The 20,287-nt window shown below is 45.2% G+C and overlaps 1 protein-coding gene across 2 annotated transcripts; it reads left to right on the forward strand.

The window, feature by feature from the left end:
* The first annotated feature begins 229 nt into the window (after positions 1-229).
* LOC142848722 (fructose-1,6-bisphosphatase isozyme 2) lies at positions 230-14,062 on the forward strand. Of its 2 annotated transcripts, XM_075970903.1 has the most exons (8): positions 230-511; positions 3,859-4,021; positions 5,477-5,569; positions 10,013-10,153; positions 11,139-11,276; positions 12,298-12,323; positions 12,396-12,489; positions 13,658-14,062. In XM_075970903.1, the coding sequence occupies exons 1-8, from the start codon at positions 342-344 to the stop codon at positions 13,853-13,855; spliced, it is 1,023 nt and encodes a 340-aa protein (XP_075827018.1). In that variant the 5' UTR covers positions 230-341; the 3' UTR covers positions 13,856-14,062. The 2 variants fall into 2 exon arrangements, with proteins under 2 accessions (XP_075827018.1, XP_075827017.1); XM_075970902.1 differs by lacking the exon at positions 12,298-12,323 and having other exon boundaries at positions 12,370-12,489.
* The last annotated feature ends 6,225 nt before the right edge of the window (positions 14,063-20,287 follow it).

Genomic DNA, 20,287 nt, shown 5'->3' on the forward strand with positions numbered 1-20,287 from the left:
CATTTTTATTAGTTGGCTTCCTCTCCTCTCACCTGTGGCTGAGCGTGGCTTCTTGGGATCTTCAAAGAGAGGTGCTCACATAGAGAATGAGGCAGTCCTTCCCAGCAGGGCTGTTCTATTTACAGCCTGCATACTGCGCTGTGCCAGCTGCCACACATCAGGGAGGCCAGGGAAGTTTCTTTGAGGGCTTGTCCAGCTATGCGAGTCACGTGGGCTGGGGCCCTTTTCCCTTGGGCCCTGGCACAGTCAGTACGGGTGTCTCTCCAGCGTGCAGGCTACAAGGCTGCTGCCCCAGAAAGCAAAGATTCCTGTAAGGAGGTTTTGAGGTCTCACCTGCCACAATGACGGACAGAAGCCCCTTTGAGACAGACATGCTCACCCTGACCCGCTACGTTATGGAAAAAGGGCGGCAGGCCAAAGGGACTGGGGAGCTCACACAGCTGCTCAACTCCATGCTGACTGCCATCAAAGCCATCTCCTCGGCTGTGCGCAAGGCTGGCCTGGCTAACCTGTGAGTCCCGGAGAGCATGCACGCGCAGGCACAGCTACCCAGAGCCCCAGGCCCGGGCCAGGGTGTGGGACCCACAGCTGCTGGCAGTAGAAACCCGGTCCAAAGCTAATTTGCCTTTTGCGCCCCAAGGATGCTGCATTTAAATCCTTTGCATCTGCTTTGATAAGGCAGCCTTTGGCATATTTTGCCAGAAAAGGGGAAAAATGCTTAGTGGGAAGCTATGGAGAAAAGTGGGATTTTTCCTATGACCACTGATTATAATGATAACATCTGTTGCCCCCAAACCTATGTTGAATTCTCCTGACTTATATTTGCACGAACAGATTCTTACTGGGACTTCAAAGTGTGTTTGGTGCCGTTTTCCTGTACAAGTGTTTGGCTCTCGTGACCTCTGCCGGCAGGGAGGGAGGTAGAGGTCACCAGAACAGATTTACAGGGCCCTGGCTGTCATGGAAGGAGTCTGTTCTCCTCATCTTCATGCGGTCTGTGAGAATCTGGACATGCTGGGCGGGGGCAGGCAGAGCAGAATGTCTCCGATTGGTTCTCTTTTGCAGAATGAGGTCAAGTTCATGCTGGAGCTGCTGGGGCCCACAGGCAGGGCTCTGGTTTTAAACCACGATGAAGAGAAACCAACTTCTTTTGGGCTTCTGTTCTGATTGCAGTAATTCCAGTGAAGGCTCTCTTGGAAGCTGAAGGGGTGGGGTGGTGTGGGAAAACCCCCAAATGGAGAGCCAACAGATTCCACCCATTTGAATATTTATTCTTAACAGTGCGGCACCTTTAATCCCCAAACCGTGACAGTGTTAATATCATAAATGCCTTTATCAAGCCATTAACGAGCTCAGTATATGAGTGTTAAGGACTGGTCGTGGGATTCACGTTAAAGACGTTTGTCTCCTTCTCCTACCCTTAACTGTATCATTACCTCACTTGGCAGAACGGCCAAACTCTGCCTTTAAGAATACACTTCCAGAATGTGAGTTGCCTTCACGCATGATGCTCGCCCTGAGTGATATTAAATAGCACCTCTGCCTCTCCTGTGTCCCAACTCTGCTATAATTAGGGTGGCTGCCTGTGACCCTTCAGGATTCTCACCCACACTTATACCGCTCCTCTGGGCAGGCTTCTCAGTACCACAGCTGCCTTGGCAGGGCTCTTATCTACCGGCTGCAACCACTTCTCCGTGGTTTAGTGTCCGACCAAGGGGTCTTCCCTTACCTTGTGGTTGTGGACAATGGTTTTTTTTCTTGCTGAGACCTCCATGTTTGTGAACTGGGGAGGTACTTACCGCTCTAACTCACAGGGTTGCCGTAAGGGTTAGTAACCTATTGTGATGACAATTCTCACAGTGCCAGGCCTGGGGTAAACACTCAAAAAATGCCACCACTTAGCTACCATGGTTCCAAGCCCCGACTGCAAGAAATTTGAAGCCTGGCCTATGTGGTGATTGACCACTAGGTGGCAGGCACCACTCTAGAAATGGTTTTAGTCTGGGCCGTAGGCCCCTGGACGCGCTCCTCACAGAGGATAGTAGCCACAGCTGAGGAGACAGGTACTGCAGGTGTCCTGGCATTGTCTCGTGTGGGTGTGTCCAGGTGTTTGGCACGGTGACAGCGCACTGTGGTCGACAGATGGCTACGTTCATAGCCACCCTCGGATGCACATGGCCAATGGGCTGCAGGCTGGACATTTGTCCAGTTCTTCATTCTCCAGCAGCAGCTGCCCCAAGGCTCCTTATTACACACGAGCCTGTGATCCTGATGAAAATAACCTGATTTTATCGTACTGTTGTTACTGGCTTGCATACTTCTGTCTTAAACCAAGGGGTCATGCCTTTGAGGTCATGCTACCAGGGTTATTTCCTAGGCTCATCATACCTGACATCAAATTCTGGCTGAGGGTGAAGTGGAATGGGGGCTGTAAGTCAGGAAGGAGAGGGGATGTGTTTGCTGTAGGTAATTATGGTTCTCAACCTGAGCACCTGTTTACATCACCTGAGGGTTTCTTCAACAAACAAGTGAAATTCAAATATACAGAAGAGGGTAAGGAGGCTTTTTTTTTTTTGCTATGCTTTCTCCATAGTGCAGTAAATGTGTATTGTGCACAGACTATGGGAATGCAGACAGCAGGACATGCTCTTGTTCTTAGCAAGTAGATGGTACAGAAGGGCATCCTCCACCATGAGGGAACCCCAGAGGTGTGCCTGGAGCAGAAATGGGACATGGAGAAGTTCTTAAGGTGCTTAGGAAGATTAGAAGCAAAAATCACGTTTTGGGGATGGCAGGAGCATAGGTAAGGGGAGGAACAGCACCTGGGGTGGAGCGTGGCAGACAAAACGGGTCTGTGCTGGTGGAACTGGAGCAGCCCAGGCAGGATTGACAGTCTCACTGCTGGAGTGGACAGTGGAGACACCGAGGCTGATCTAACATGCTGACGTCCATGTAAGGACCTGGCTCTGAGTGTGGGCTAGTTAGCTCCCATGTTGTGGTAAAGGCCATGATCAAAAGCAACTTGGAGGAGGAAAGAGTTTATGTCACCTTACAGCATGCAGTAAGAGAGACGCCAGAGCAGGAACTCAAAGCAGGAAGTTTACGGCAGGAACAGAAGCAGAGACCATAGAAGAAAGCCGTTTACTGGCTTGCTCTTCGTGGCTTACTCAGCCGCTTTTTTTTTTTTTTAAAACAAAATAGAACCCAGAACCTCCTGTTCAGGGGTGACAGCACAACACAGTTGGATTGCCCCCTCCCCCATCAGTCAGTAATAAAGAAAATGTCAGGTGGACACTCCCACAGGCCGATCTCGTGAACCTCAGTTGAGGTTCCTTCTTCCTAGGTGAATCTGGTTTGTTTCAAATGACAACACAATTAAAGTAGCACAGAGTGAGGTGAGATTGAGGCTATTATTGGGAACACCCTGAACAGGTGAGACATGAGAGGGGATGGTTGTATATTACTGTTCTGAGGCACAAGACTCTGGGGAAGTTTAAGGCTGAAGCTTGGTGCTCCAGCGTAGAAAAGCTATGCCATCTTTAGTTATCATGATCGGTGTGTTTTAGGAGCTCTCCCATCCTTCCTAGCTTCAAGCACCAAGCAGGGGCTTGCATTTTCGTGAGGCTGAATTCTGTCAATCTCCCTAGGAGACCAAGGAAATACGACAATTGCCCCAAAGGTGTGAAGGAAGTCATGTTGAGTGCCAGTTCTTTGAGTCATGGCACACTCCCTATATTTTTATAATTTGGAGATGGCAGAGTCACGGAAGGAGAATGGGTATGCTGTTGATTTGGACCCTGGGCACTCTTTACTGGAGTTACGACTCCTTCAATGACTTAATGCACACTATCTTCTCAGGTACGGAATTGCAGGGAGCGTGAACGTGACTGGAGATGAAGTAAAGAAACTGGACGTGTTATCCAATTCCCTGGTCATCAACATGCTCCAGTCCTCCTACAGCACCTGCGTTCTAGTCTCTGAAGAGAATAAAGAGGCAGTCATCACAGCCAAGGAGAAGAGGGTGCGTCCCCGGTGGACTGCAGTACCCTGCGTCGTCAGTAGATGGTGCTACTGGGATGAGAGAGTGGTTATCTTGCTTAGTCTTTTTCCGGAATTTTCTTGCCTTGGCATCTTATGCTTCTTTTGGGGAAGAGCTATCTATACATACAGTACACTCTGATTCAGTCCCTCACTATTTCTTAGCTATGGCCTTCACTACACATGTCCTCAAGAAAACTGGGATTCGTCAGAGGAGGTAGACAAATCCAGGAAATAATTCATGATGATCCCATGCTTTTGACAGAGTTATCCGGTGCAGGGAGGAGGTTTACATTCACCAAATTCACAACTATTTGTTAATGAGTGAAGTTTCTAGTGGCCAAAACTGCAGCCAACATTCAATCACAGTATCGTTCTGGTTAGTTTTTGTCAACCTGACCCCAACTAGAGTCTCCTGAGAAGAGGGAGCCACAGTTGAACTACCGCCATCAGATTGGCTCATGGGCAAACTTGTGGACATTTTCTTACTTTAACATTGATGTGTGAGACCAGCCTATGGTGGGCTGTGCCCTCCCTGGGAAGGCGGTCCTGGGTTGGTAAGGAAGCAGGCTGAACCTGCCATGAGGATTGCAAGTCAGTAAACAGCATTCCTCCGTGTTTCTGCTTCAGGTCCTGCCTTGGGCTCCTGCCTGGGCTTCCTTTGATAGTGGACTGTGACCTTGGAGGTGTAAATTAAACTCTTTCTGCCCAAGAATGGTTTGGGCCAGAGTGTTTTATGACAGCAAAAGAGAAACAAAAAGCTCTGTGTTCTGTGCTGACCTATTATTCTTTGTCACACACACTGGACCCGGGCCAGAGTGGTGATGGTGGTGGTGGTTTCTTTGTAACTGGAAGAACTGTGAAGATGAGTAAAGTCAAATTTATTAAGCCCTTTACCCGTTTTACATAACCCACATCACATCTGCTATCTTCAGCTTTAAATTTCAGCTGGTATGGTTCTCAGCCCTCTCCACCAGTATCTATCACTCCTGCATGTTAGGTTTTGATTGTATCCTAACCTACTTTCTATGCCAGGAACAGTCGAAGATCTGCCTGCCTGGCATTCTTCTGCCTAGTTCTTTGTGTGCCTGCTGTCCCAGCCAGGTCTATCCTCAGATGTTAGCTTTGCCTGCCTTCTACCCACACACGTGCTTAAATTATGCACACGGCACTTGCCACACCTGTGTGTGTGTTTGCCTGTGTATCGTGTTTTGGAGCTTGAACGTCAGTTCCCCCACCTGAGCCCCGCAGCATGTGATTCTTAGAGCATTTTCTAGCACATCACACACACCTGTGGAGCTATGCCCATAAGCAGTGGCTTTCGGGAACGAGGAAATGGTGGGTCCATGGGTCTAAATCTCTGATTAGTGTAGATATCGGTCATGCCATTGTGGTGATGGGCGGGCGAGCTGACTGGGTGCTTTTCTCTGTGATTTAGGGGAAGTATGTGGTCTGCTTTGATCCCCTGGATGGATCTTCGAACATTGACTGCCTGGCCTCCATTGGGACCATATTTGCGATCTACAGAAAGGTGAGTAGATAAGCTGGCATCTTTCCAGATAGTTCTGAGACTGACAGCTGAGCCTGGAGGCCTGTCTTTTCCTCCACTCACTGGACACAACACTACAGGCAGCTCCAGAAACATAGCAAGCCCCTGCCAGGGTTCTCCACTCTCCATTACCTTCTCCTAGTGTCTCTGGGGAGGGCAAAATGGTAGGACTCCCACGGGACCTTGTTTTGATTGTCTGGATGGAACAGACATGCCAGGCACCGCACAGACTGGACATCCTTTATCCAAAGTGCAGGGGAACCAGAAGTATTGGTGTTTCAGGTTTTAAAATATTTGTAAATACATAATGAGTTGTTTTAGGGATGAACACAAAATTCATTTTGTTTCTTACACTCCTTGTACCCATCACCTGCATATGACTTTACACTATATGCTTAGTGCACCTGCAATTTGATCTGCCTACAGCACCAGAACAAGTGTAGAATTTGCCTTGCATGGTCTTTGCTGGCACTTAAAAAGTTCTAGATTTTCGAGGATCTTATTTATTTATCTTTCTCTCTTTTTTATTTCATATGTATTTGTGTTTTTCCTGAATGTATGTCTGTGTGAGTGTGTCAGGTTCCTTGGAACTAGAGTTGCAGACGGTTGTGAGCTACCATGTGGGTGCTGGGAATTGAACCTGGGTTCTCATTTGTAAACATAGCATTGGTAGGTAGTTCTAGCTGGCTTTGAGCTTGCAATAGTCCTGCCTTGTGTCCCCAAATGCTGGGATTTAGACATGAGCTACCATGAGCAAGCAAGTAGGGACCCTCAACTTACATTGGTTTCCTGTTACTGCTGTGGTAGCTTATCACTCTCTCGGAGGCTTTTAAAACACCTGCTGATTATCTGTTTCTAAACCAGACAAGGCTTAGCACCCCCTTACCATTGAAACACTCTCCCTGACACTAGCCCTTGGAAGCCAAATAAGCTCAAATTTTCATTTGATGAGACTGGATTAATATTATCAGGACAACCCAGGGTCACCTTCCTATTTTAAATCTATAGCTCTGATGTGGTGGTTTGAAAGAAAATGGCCCCCAAAGCGAGTGGCGCTATTGGGAGGTATGACTTTGTTGGAGTAAGTACGGCCTTGTTGGAGGAAGTGTGTACTGTGGAGGTGGGCTTGGAGGTCTCATATATGCTCAAGCCACATCCAGTGTCTTAGACTTCTGCTTGGTGCCTGCACAAGATATGGAGTTCTCAATTACCTCGCCAGCACCGTGTCTGCCTGGACACTGCCATGTCCCACCATGAAGATAATGGACTGAATCTCTGAACTGTAAGCCACTGAATTAAATATTTTCTTTATAAGAGTTGCCGTGGTCGTGGCATCTCTTCACAGCAACAGAAACCCTAACTAAGACACCTGAGCATATAGGCAAAATCTGTTTTGGTCTGTAATGCAACAGACAGAGCCTGGGAGTTTACGTACGTAGTCTTGGGGCCATTCTGTTTACCTTATGAGCTTAACAACAGAGAGGATCTTAAGGGTTGGCCTATGACCAGCCAGTATGACCATAAATTCCACACCAGGCATCACAATCCAGACACCATTTGTCTGTACTCCTGTAATGGAATTCCTACGTGTGCCTTGCTGGTGTTCCCTCTAGACTGCAAACTCCTGAAGGAACAATAGAAGAACAGTGGAAGAAGAGGATAATGTTTCAAGGTTAGAGATGAAGAAGTGAAGGGGCTTTGTTTCTAGGAAGAGAGAATGACCTACAGTGTGAAGAGAGATATCCAGGCGTATCTTTAGGTAGCTTTCCATATTGTTTTCTTAGACATCATTCTTCTCCGCACCTCACCTCTGGTGCTATTGCTGTGATAAAACACTGTCCAAAAGCAACTTGGGAGGAAAGGGTTCATCACATCTTACACTTTACTGTGACTGAGGGAAGTTAAGATAGGAACTCAAGGTAGGAACCTGTGTTATCATTCATGATGCGGGTGATGCATGGGTCCCTTGGTGTGTGGGAGACAGACAGATACACCATGCAGAGAGAGCTTGGGTATAGAGTTTATTTAGTGGGTGTTGGGAATGGCATAAAAGTAAGGGACTATGGGCTGGGGAGAAGGGGAAAGAGAGAAAGAGAAGAAGGGGGGAAGGGGATAAGGGGAAGAAAGAGAGGCAGAAGCTGCCTCTTCAGAAGAAGGGGGAGGATTGAAGTGGGCGGGGCTTGTCTCTTAAAGGGACAGGGTACCCAGGTGACAGGCCAGGCCAGCAGGTTACAACAACCTGGAGATAGGAAATGAAGCCCACTCCTCTGGCTTGCCTTACTATAGTCCTTATAAAACCTAGGCTCACCTGCCTGGGGGTGGTGCCACTCACACTGGGCTGGGTCCTCCTCCATCAGTTAGCAGTCAAGAGAACATCCCATAGACATTGCCCACATGCCAATCTGATGGAGGCAGTTCTTTAACTGAGGTCCTGTCTCCCAGATGTGTTGATTTGACAACCACCGTATATGGGCTAGCCTTTGCCTCAGTCCCAGGAAGTGGGTACAGATAATACTGTCACCTTTTGACTGAGGGACAGTGGAAGGACAGGGAAGGAGAGTTAACTCTGCTTAACTCACAGAGTCAGTAATGGCAGAATGTTAATTCACATGGGTTCCCCAATGCTATCGTTGCAGCCGTTAACATCTGGAGACCAACTGTGTTGGAACCAAAGGAGTTTTATGTAGCCATTATGCTCAAATTTAGATGGACTCAGACACAGAAATTTTGTCTTAAATTTTAAACAAAGTGCAGGCTTGATGGCCAGTCCAAATAACCATGAGTCTTCTCAAGTGATATTTTAAAAGAAAAGTACACTTTAAACACACCAATGAAGGTGTGGTAGGGTGTTAAAAAAAGATATATTTCATTATACCATTGGGTATATGGAATACTAAATCATAAAATCTGAATGACAGGGCTGGTTCTGGGTCTGGGGCCACAGTCAGTAGGCAAAAGTGTATCAGTTACAAAATTGAAGACCTGAGTGTAGCCCCATGGACCCACATAGAAATATCAGGTGTGGTGGAATGTGTTTGAAATCCTAGTACTGGGGCTGTGGAGACAGACAGATCCCTAGGGCTTGTTGGCTATCAGTGTAGCCTAACTGACGAGCTCCAGACTAGAGGGAGACCTTGTCTCAAAGAAGGTGGATAAGCCTGAGGTTATCCTCTGGTCTCTACGTGTCTGCACACACACACACACCTCTTTTCTACCCATGCACACACATACATGTGAAAAACACGCCGAGGAGGAAATACTCATGGCTTCTAAGTTTCTATCAACTGAAATATTTCACCACAACATGCCACACGATGTTGTGGGAGCTTTTTGATTACAGACTTCAATTACAAAATTCTTCATTTGTAGCGTGGAGATAATAATGTTGTCTACCTTGCAGGGCTCCTGAGTAAAGATCATTGTACTGGATGAGGACATGGCTTGGGGCGGTGACAAAGGGGACGGCTTGAGCATCTTCCAGGGCTCTTGACAGGATGCAACCTTCAGAAAGACCCAAGAGCAGCCTTTGCTTTGGCTCAGTCTGAGTTGTTGGTGAGCCAGCCACTCACTGCCTCTGGATGCATTTGCTGCAGTTTGCCATTGTCCCCAAGTCAGCCCCATTTTTTCCACGTGCAACCATGAAATGCAGCATGCCAACCATTGAAATGAAGACTTTTTCAAAATATATAGTTAAACATAGGAAGGCGGAAAAGACAAGATTTCCTGAGTAAATTTGGAGTGTGGGGGTCATAGGAGAGGGTAGAAGGGGAGAGGGGAGTGGAGAAAAACGTATAACTCAATGAAAATAATAAAAGAGAGAAAAACATATAGTTTAAACATGAGGTAGCTGCATAATCTTTTCATCATGGTAACCAAATCCATGGTTGCTTGGTCACATGACTTTGGACAGACATCATGGTAGTGGTAGTATGTGCTGAAGAAGATTCTTCATCTAGTGGAGGGCAGGAACTAGAGAGAGACAGAGAGGGGCAAGAGAGAACCATCAAAGACATAACCCCAGTGGCCTCCTTCCTCTGTGTGTTTCTTCTGATAATGTTTCTAGCAAAAATGTAAATTGCAAAAACACTAATAAAGACATGGTGGAACTTTAGGTACAACATTGTCAAGTTTCCATGTCTCCAAATAGTTCCATTGACTGGGGACCAAGCCTTTGCTTAACATGTGAACCTTTGAGGTTAAGGATGCTCCTACCCAAACGGTAACAGCAGCCAAGTTTATGAAGATGGGAGAGCAAATCTCAGTTTTCCTTACTAGCTGAGCTATGTGAAGCAACTGCATTCAGGATAGGGGGTAAGAGCTATAGGGTATTTGAAAAGTTTTACCTCTCTGCGTGTGGCTCCCTTTCGTGGTTTCAGGAGCTCTGAAGTGCAGTCCCTGGTGAAGGTTTCTTCTTCTTTTCCACAGACCACAGAGGATGAGCCTTCCGAGAAGGACGCCCTGCAGCCTGGCCGCAATATTGTGGCTGCTGGTTATGCGCTCTATGGCAGTGCAACCCTGGTGGCTCTTTCCACAGGGCAAGGAGTGGATCTCTTCATGCTGGACCCGGTAGGTACTGAATGCAGCAGCATTTGTTCTCGGGGACTCCATGGGCTTCTGTGTTTGAATTTTTATTCCTTGGAATGATTTTTTTTTGATCATTTGGAACACTTGCTTTTGGAATTAGAGAACTATATCATGAAAAACATGTAATGTTTTGTATAAATAAATTTATTTTAACTGACACATTAAAAACACAAAATTGTTTATATCCAGTGGGTCCCATGTAAGGTTTCCAATGTTTAAATAATGTTAATATATCCTTCAAACATTTCTTCTTTCTTTTTGGTGAGGACACTCAGTCTCCTTTTGCATAGTTTCTGTACACACAAATGCATAGACATGAATACACAGGTGTGCACACAAATGAACACACCTCACACATACATGAACACACACACAAATAAAGGAAGTGAACTAAAGCATCAGACTGCCATGAAGTAAAGACGCACATAGTGACTGAGTGATGGCTAGGAGCTACAGGCTTTGAACGAGGAAGACACAGTACTTAGGATAAAATGAAGTTAGGTTTCTTTGACAAGGAGGAAGATTTGTGGGAAAGGAGCTGTATGGGCTTATTAAGACACTCATTTGGTGATTTAAGGGGGATTTGAGGAGGAAGAGGTCCATTCTGGATGAGGTGTCATCTAGATGGTGCCCTGAAGATATTAAAATGGGGAAGAGAACCTGGGGATTAATTCAGATAGGTTGCTTAGAAATGACGTTGACAAAAAAATCCACATAAAGGAAAAATTATCATGGCCTCTTTTCTTTGATCTGTTTTATTTCTTATTCCATTGTTGCTTGTACATATAATTTTATTCTTCCTATCACTTATGAAAATACCACATGGCAGGTTCCAGATGGCCCCGGGGAAGCCCAAGTTTCTCCCAGCAGGCTGTTATCTTCTAGTATTTCCTTACTGTTGTGTGGTATGCTGTTAGCTTCCTTTCCATGGCCTGGCTCACCTTTCTGAAGTCTCTTATCGCTCCAGGCTCTTGGAGAATTTGTGCTGGTGGAAAAAGACATCAAGATTAAGAAGAAAGGGAAAATTTTTAGCCTCAATGAGGGTTATGCCAAGTATTTTGATGCTGCCACCACTGAGTACGTGCAGAAGAAGAAATTTCCCGAGGTGAGTGAAGACAGCCTGGGACAAGAGCAGGGAGCTGGTGTGGTTAAGGTGAACTTAAATGGAGTCTGTGAGCAGTGTGTTACAAATTGCTTAAGGTCAATTTACACCCTCTGCATCCCTGGAGCTGAGACCGTGAGCATGGCTCGCAGAGACGGTAAACATGCTTCCACCATGTTGGACTGTGCAGAGCCAGGCAGGGCTGCGGAGTTGGTCCTAGCTATGCCCTCTTAGCATTAAAAAAAGGCTCTCCTGGTCAGAAAATGATTACTGATATGTAATAAAGACAGATTCAGATGAAGAATATCTCTAAATGGGTCACAGTGTTGGATAAATGAACTTGGGCTTAAGAGAGAGAGAAGAAAGGGTACAGACAGTCATAGATTAAACGAGTAAAGATAACAAATATTAAACAGTAATGAAGAAAAATAAGCCATGTAAAGATGGGAAATATACAGAGAGTCTTTATTATGTATATTATTGTTGTTTCTTTGAATTTTTTGACTGAAGAGAGACATTTGATTCTGGGGGATGTTCCATCAAACCACATTAACCTGGAAGGAATCCACAGGTTCTCATCTTCTTTGGAAACAAGAGCAGAACCTCTTTTCCAAAGCTACAAATGCTTAGACCCAAATTTAGAAGTCAAGATACCTTTATGTTTGTCTAACTTAGCAGCTCCTTCTCCATTCTTGCTAGTCTTAGCTGGGGTCATCCTTGTGGATTCCTGGGAATTTCCCTAGCCCCAGGTTTCTTCCTAACTCCATAATGGCTCCCTCTCTATCAAGATATCTCTATCATTGCTCCTCCATTCCATCCCTTCCCTGAGTCTACCTTCCCATACCCTCATTTCCTCATCCTTTATCCTCTCCCCTTTTACCCTGAGTTTACCAGCAAGATCTCATCTATGCTAAACTGGGTGGTTCTCATCTCTTCCCTCTTTTATCCTATAGGGTAGCAGTACACATTATGGGGCCAGGTATGTGGGCTGGTGGTTTTCATCTCTTCCTTTTTTGTCCTATAGGATGGCAGTGCACCTTATGGGGCCAGGTATGTGGGCTGGTGGTTTTCATCTCTTCCTTGTTTTGTCCTATAGGATGGCAGTGCACCTTACGGGGCCAGGTATGTGGGCTCCATGGTGGCTGACGTGCATCGCACCCTGGTCTATGGAGGAATCTTTATGTACCCAGCCAACCAGAAAAGTCCTAAGGGCAAGGTAACTTCCGGTGTCCACTGGCTGCCATGATAGTCAGTGAGCTATTGGGATTCTTTTGCTACTGTTATAGCTACTGATACGCTCCTGGTCACATGTTTCCTTCAGAGCTCAGAGGAAGAGAAATACATTTGTTCCTCTGAGTAAGTTTTGAAGCTTCAGTAGGTTTGGGGAAGAACAGGCTAATGTGGCTAAGACGGGCAAGTCTTACGAGCCCTCTGCTCCTCTGGCCTCAGGCCCATTGCTTGCTGCAGTCACAAGGTCATTTCCCACTTCTGTGGTCCTGTGCTCATCTCTCACTTTCTCTAGAGTCACAGGCTTTCATAGGCTGTGTCTGATTTTTATCAGCAGCACTAACTGACCATGGATTATTGACCCCCAGGGAATCAGTCTGTTTCACAGAGAAAGTGTAAGCATGGTCTTTGCGCTTGTTCTAGAAGGGTTTGCATGTACCCTGAGCTCCACATGAGAATTCAGAATAAAACCTTCTATTCAGATGGAAAAACCAAGGAGGCAGCATAGGCATAGGTGTTACCAGACAGATAGATGCGCTGCTTCGGATTCACTGGGCCAGTGGTGCCTCCTGAGAGGTTACCAGTCCATGGTACCCATAGGTGGATACCATCTCATACATCAGGCTCCCATGGGCTGATGGCCCAGAGAAACACTCCTGTGTAGTGGCATTTCAATTGTCTTTTAATAAGTAAACTTTGCCTGGTGATCAGAGAGTAAAACAGCCCCACTGGTCAGCTTTACAGACCAGACAGTGGTAACACACACCTTTAATCCCAGTAGCCACACTAGTTGCTATAGAAACCAGGTGATGCACGCCTTTTATTATAATGGTGCACACCTTTAATCCCAGCCCTAGAGAGGAATATAAAGCGGGAGGAGACAGCTCTCAGATACAGTTTCATTCTGAGATTCCAGGAGGTAGGATCGCCATTTGAGACTGAGGTTGAGATAGGAGCCAGTGGCTGTTGGCTTTGCCTTTCAGGTCTTCAGGGTGAACTCCAATTTCTGTCTCTGAGTTTTCATTAATCATGTTTCACTCATGCTCACGAGTCACACAGACAGCTCAGCAGTTCATGCTGCTCTCAGTATTTAGGGGCACACCTTGGGCTGTCTGGCCATTTTAAAAATGTATGCACCTGTCCTCCTTTTTCTGCAGCTCCGGCTCCTGTATGAATGCAATCCCGTGGCCTATATTATCGAGCAGGCAGGAGGCATAGCAACCACAGGCACCCAGCCTGTCCTGGATGTGAAGCCTGAGAGTATTCACCAGCGAGTCCCCCTCATTTTGGGATCCCCGGAGGATGTGCAAGAGTACCTCGCCTGTGTGCAGAGAAACCAGGCAGGCAGGTCGTGAGCCCGAACTCATGAGTCCACTTCTCTTGGCCTCGCACTTCGTTGTATGAAGGGTTAGATGAATGATCGACAGAGACAGAAGGAAAGGCGAACAAGCCAAGTTTGCCGGTCACTTTCAGAGCATCACCCTGCTGCTAAGGGCAGGTTTAGAAGTCAGAGGCGAAGATACGGCCCAAGGGCTAAAATAAAAGCATGGATGTGAAAAGAATCCCTTTCATGGCCTTCTGTCATGGGCAAGGCAGATGGGCAAAGCAGGACTTTCAGTCTATCTCATATGCAGCATCTACCCAGCCACCCAAGGGTAAAGACACGTGACAGTTAATTTAGCTACTTCCTCTGCCTATATGCATTATATGCATAGTGCATGCATAGGCTTACAAATGTGGTGATTATTAGTAGAGATTTTGTGGTTTATTTTGGGCAGGTTTTGAGTTAGGAATCTCATGACTACTGAACGCTGAGTTCCTCACTGAGCCCCTTTCAGTCTGTAAATTGGATAATTCATAGAAAATGTGGTTACCTTTTGGCAAATCCAGATGTCACACACAGTTTATACTTAAATTGAATACTTACAGTTTTTAATTTCTCTGTGTTTATTTTTTTTTGGAGAAAATATTTTAAGAGATCCTAGAGTCTAACAAAAATGAACTAGCCAAATGGTTCCACCTTTGCCCAAATTATGTCGAGACTAAACAAGTACTTATTTCTCTACAATATCAACTTGTTTTAATGATAGCTGATCCGTATGTGCAAGATTTCACAAGATTTCTACATATTTGACAGTGACTAATCCAAAAGACAAGTGTTCCTGCAGCTCTGCAAAATATGGGTCCTCCACAGGATCAGATTCTCATGGACTTGTCTAATAGATCTGTCAGCTGTACATTTACTGTATGATACCGTGGGCTCACCACAGGAATGGCAGGTTCAAAGCAGAGATATTTGTCACAGTCTATGAGACTGAATTAAAAATTGTCACGCACACAGGTTTGTCTAGCTGGCCCTTCTCTTTGTGAGTGTTCAGCTCACATTTACCAACCTGCTGACCTCAGAACCATGGAGAAATCTGCATAAGAGGGCCACAGGAAAGGAAGACACAACAGAGTATTCTTGCCACTCCTAGAGAATTGGAGGGAATCTTGGGTAGCATCAACAGCAATGGACTTAGCTCCCACTGTAGGTGTGGCTCTCATCAGGACACCTTCATCTTTTGGGATTTGCATAAAAACCTGTGATATTAGCAGCAGAATTTGCAGGCAGATACCTATAACTTTGCTCCTTTTAAGGTAAAGGGAAAAGAGAAAAAAGACTCAGTTGCTCCCACCCATCTCGTGGCAAGCATGAGTTAAAAACCACAATACCTTGCACTTTGCAGTGCACACTGAAGTCTGGGCTGTTATAAATCATCCCAGGAAGTGAAATGAACTGGAAAATTTGGAGCTAAAATAATTTTCCATGTTTTCAATGACAACCCAGAGGTCTTCCAGTCTATAAGAAATATTCACATGGAGAATTATGTGTTATATGTGGAATGGTTTGCATATTCTCTGTGTGCAGAGAAACAGGGAGTTATCTGGAACCCATTGCAGCATAAGGCTGTGCAAAGACTGGTTGTATAATGAGACCACTGATGGTCTACAGTGATTCTATCTTCCAATGTTGGTCTGAAGACAGTGAATTATCTCTACAATTGTCCTTTCCCATAACCTGAGCTGGAATGACAACATAGGTGTTGCAGTTACTACTTCCTCCTAAGGATAGGACTCCTAAATGCCTCCACATACGGAAATGTCCTTCACATATAGGAAAACTGATCAATCATGTCACCAGTGCAGCCCAGGCTTTCCCAAGACTGGGAGAAGTCTAGTAGGTTCTGTTTACTCACTGACATCAGCTTGCCGATTTTTCAGAACATCTGACCTTCAAAAAGCATCTACTGTCCAACAGGAGTGACAGCTGCCATGGAGAGAGAAAGGGTTTCATCTGCAGAGTCTACAGTAGTGTCTGACATCACACAGAGCAAAGCAGCACTTTGTTGATCAAAGCGAGGATGCCAACTTTTTCTTGGCTTCCCAATGGGCTCTGGATGATGGGGACGTGACTTGTAATAGTTGATCCTTCACAGGCGTCACATAGCCTTCCATTTTCCAGCCCACAGATCTGGGGACTTTACCCAACAGGGGTTTGGAAAACTCTTCCTTACTTGAGTTTCCAGCTTGTTAGGCACTTATCTGGGGAGTCCACAACTGAACACGTGCATTCAGCAGACTCAACTCAGAGGTTGACTAGGCAGAGGGACCGGTCCAGCTGCCTCTGATTTACTCATTAAAGTCTAGAGTCTCTGGATCCACAACCCTGACTCTATCTCCTGCCCTTGCTTTGATTGGCTGGGTCAGCAGTCGTGTGGGACTTCAGGTGTTGAGATGGGCTCTAAGCCCATGTGAGGCAGGTATTGAGAGTTGGAGGATGGGTGAAGAAATGGAGGCTATTTATCCCCAAATCCATGTTGGAGTTCATTTCTTTTCAACAGTATAGGAGGCTGGATAGGGGATGAGCAGGCCAGAGGCTATGTATCAGTCTTCACGCTTTCTGAGGTTGAGTTACTTCTCAATTGGAGATGTCATGTTTTGTTTATCTGCTCAGCCCTTGATGGGCCTTTGACAGCCTTTATAACTGCGTCTTGCTAGTGCCACTGCTGTCTCACTAGGCCACAAATGTATTTCCAACCTCTGCTTTTAACTCTCTTGGGCACACATTCAGAAGGCCTGCTGATGGGTATCTAATTCGGCTTTCTCCTTGCTCCCACAAAGCAGGCACCACTGTGCTTTGCCTCCAGCCGTGACCAAGCTGACCAAACTGAAGTCAAGCAGTTAGGCATATTGTTTTAACACAAAGATGACACATTTTACACTCTGATAGTGTGTGTAGCTTTCTTCTTCTCAGTGCGCAGCCACTGTCTCCAGATCCCCAATGGAGTCTCTGAGCAGAATGCTCTGGAAGCCACCGACCCTGTGTGACAGACACAGCCTCATCCCTTGCTCCAGGCGTCATCTGAACAGCAACCGCATGGCTAGGTAGTCAGCACTCAAATACATGAAGGGATGAATCAGATAGCAAACAGATCAACCATATGAAGAAGGTTTAGTGCTTTAGTTACATTATTCCTGAAACAGAAACTGACCAGGTGGAAAGGAGAAGGTGAAGGAGATGAATGTAAAATGACGAACATCCAAATCGAACCAAATGACAACAGTCACTAGAACACAACAGGAAGGGATACAAAACAGCAGGCGGGGACCTATACCCTAAAACCCATCTATAGTTTAGATGTTGGATCAATGACTGGACTGTTAAATTCAGTCTATGTTAAAGGAACAATAATTTCTGACCTAACCTCTACCCCAATGACAAAGAAATAAAGCATCCTTGTGTTGCAGGAAATTTAATCGCATTGTGAACCTCGAGATTGCGTTATTTATTGGAAAAACCTGTTTCTAGTTGTGGTGTGGCTCAGCCCTAACACATACCTTTAATCCAAGAGCTGCTGACTGAATAAAGTCAGCCGTCGGTCAAGGCAGAGCAAGCAACCGGTTGACAGGAAATGAAGATAGGATTATTAAGAAAAATACCATAGAAAGTGAGAGGGAGTTAGGGGGATGGATAGAGACACACAGGAAGTAGAAGGGAGGGATTTTTAGTTTGAGCAGTTTTGTTTGAGATGGCAGAGCAGAGGCAGAATTGAGGGTTTGAGAACACTTTAGCAGATAAAGCAGGCTTTAAATGGAGGGAGGGGCTGAGGAAGTCAAGGTTAGCAGTTTAGCAGGCAAGGATTTACAGTTCTAAAAGTGTGTGTTCTCAGAACAGAGCATCCAGATCTATGGATAGACATTCCTAGAGCTAAAAGAGATGGACTAGAAGCAACAGTAATAGGGGCTTAGCATTCCACTCTCATGGACGAACAAATCACCCAGATTAAAAACAAGACAAAACCCCGAGAAATTAAACTGAATCTTAGGCCAGATGGCAGTAACAGAAGCCCACAGAACATTCTGTTCAACAGTGGCTGAAGACACATGCTTCTCATCAGCAAAGGAACATTCTTTAGGAAAGATCATGACAGGCCACAAAGAAATTGCAACAAATTTAAAAGTAATCAAAATCATATCAAGCATTTTTCTAACCACAATGCAATAAGGCTGAATATCAATATCAAGAGAGGACTCTGGAAAATATGAAAATGCACAGAAACCAAACAATTTACTTTTCAACAACCAACGGATCAAGGAAAAAACCCTGAAGGAAAAAATAAATATATATATCACATATATATATACAACATATATATATATATATTATTTTAAAGAAAAAGAAAAGAAAAGAAACTAGAGACTGTGGGATATAACAGGAGCAGTCTAGGAAATTTAAAATAATCAGCGTCTTTATCCAAACACAAGAAAAGGGGAAAGATCTCAATACATGTTCATCCTGTATTTTAAAGAATAAAAAAAAAAAACCAAAAAAACCCAAGAACAAGCTAAACCCAGACTTGGAAGAAGGAAAGAAATAATGAAATCCAGAGCAGAAATAAACCGCACAGAGACCCAAACAGTATGAAGATCAGATAATCATTGCATCAGCTGTGCACCAAACAACGCGCCCACTAGTTTTCAGTGGATAGTCCTAACCTATGACCACATAGATGGTATCCATGAAAAGTCAGTGGGTCAGAGACTGGAGAGTTGGCTCAGGGACTGAAAACATTCTCTGCTCTTTTGGAGAACTTGGGTTCAGTTCCCAGCACCCACATAGTAGCTCACACCTGTCTATAACTCCAGTGCCAGGGCTTCTGACACCCTTACACAGGCATAATATCTATGAAAACAAAATAAAAATAAATTATATATTAAGTCAGTGGATCAAACCAGGCATCAAGCCTTTAAGGCCAGCAATCAGGAGTCAGAGGGAGGAGGGTTGTGTTGTGTTTGAGGTCAGCCTGATCTGCACAGTGAGTTTCAAAACAAAATAAAACCCAAACCAAACCACATAAACAGCCCCCCCCTCCATACAGGGGGTCATAAAACAAAGCACAAAGGTATAAAAATGGTAGAGAGCAAAAAAGAGGGAGGGACAATAGGTGTGGAAAGGCAAACAGGAGGGTGGAAGTGAGAAAAGACAAAAATCGCTGTAATATATGTATGAAACTGTTAAATATTACAGTCAATAAACAATGTAAAAACCAAAGCAATATTTGTGCTTATTTGGTTATAAACAGAGCCATTCCCTTGCCCCAAACCATTGGAATGGAATGAGGACCTGGTAGTCTTGGATACCAAGCTTGGAATGTGGTGGCTTGGATGACATGCTCCTCGAAAACACCTGTGTTTCAATATTTGGTCTGCAGTTGATGGAACTGCTTGGGAAGGGTTAGGAGAAGTGGCCTTATTGGAGGAGCTATGTCACTGGGGATGGGCTTTGAGATGTCAAAAGTCTTGTGCTCTTCACCCCTTGCTTGCAGTTTAAGATGTGGAGAACCCAGGTCTCAGTTTCTCCTGCCGCCATCATGGACTGTAAACTTCTGGAACCATAGTTTCATTAAGTGCTTTTTTTGGTAAGTTGCTTTGACCTTGGGGTTTTATCATAGCAATGGCAAAGTAATTAATACCTGCACATAGTATTAAACCAACTCCTAATGAGTTATCAGTATACTCAGATTAGTGTATCTCTCTGCCCTCCCCCGAGAAGCTTCTCTTTGCAGTAGATGCTGACAAACGTAGAGACCTACAACTGGCCAAGGTGCAGAGAACAGAAAAGTCTGGAGTGTTTAGTCATATGTGGAAAATAGATAGTCATATGTGGAAAATAGATACCATATTCCTCCTTTAAACAGGCAACATTCATTATGGAAAAGTGTAGAGGAAGAGTGTAAGAGCCAGAGCTGGTTTATGACTACAGGAAACTGTTTTGTGGACACAGTAAGCAACTACAAATGTGAACTCACAGACAGTGACCAGATGCACTAGACCAGTGCAAACCAAAGCAAGACCAAATGCCAGCACAGAGAGGGTAGCTGTCCACACAATCTTATCCCCAACCATGCTGCAATTGGCAACTTTTAGCTTCTTGGTGAGGGAGATTCAGTTTTCTCTAAGACTATACACACTGGTTAGCTGACTATACCAGCGAAAGGGCAACATCCAAGAGTATTTGGGTACCAAAAATTAGTCTTGATGGATTTAGAAAATAAAGTCATGGATTTGTGTGGGCAGGAAAGTGAGACAGACCTGGGAAGAGCGGGAGAGGCCGGTGAGTGTGATCAAACCACATTGTACAGGACTCTCAAAGAGCTAAACATCCCTGCGGCTGCTGCAGGCTGTGCTCTGTGCTGCCACCTGAAACCATGCAAGAGGATTGGAAAGGACTCAGTTTTAGTTTA

Source organism: Microtus pennsylvanicus, chromosome 4 (genome assembly GCF_037038515.1).
Source record: "Microtus pennsylvanicus isolate mMicPen1 chromosome 4, mMicPen1.hap1, whole genome shotgun sequence".
In the NCBI taxonomy this organism is placed as follows: Eukaryota; Metazoa; Chordata; class Mammalia; order Rodentia; family Cricetidae; genus Microtus; species Microtus pennsylvanicus.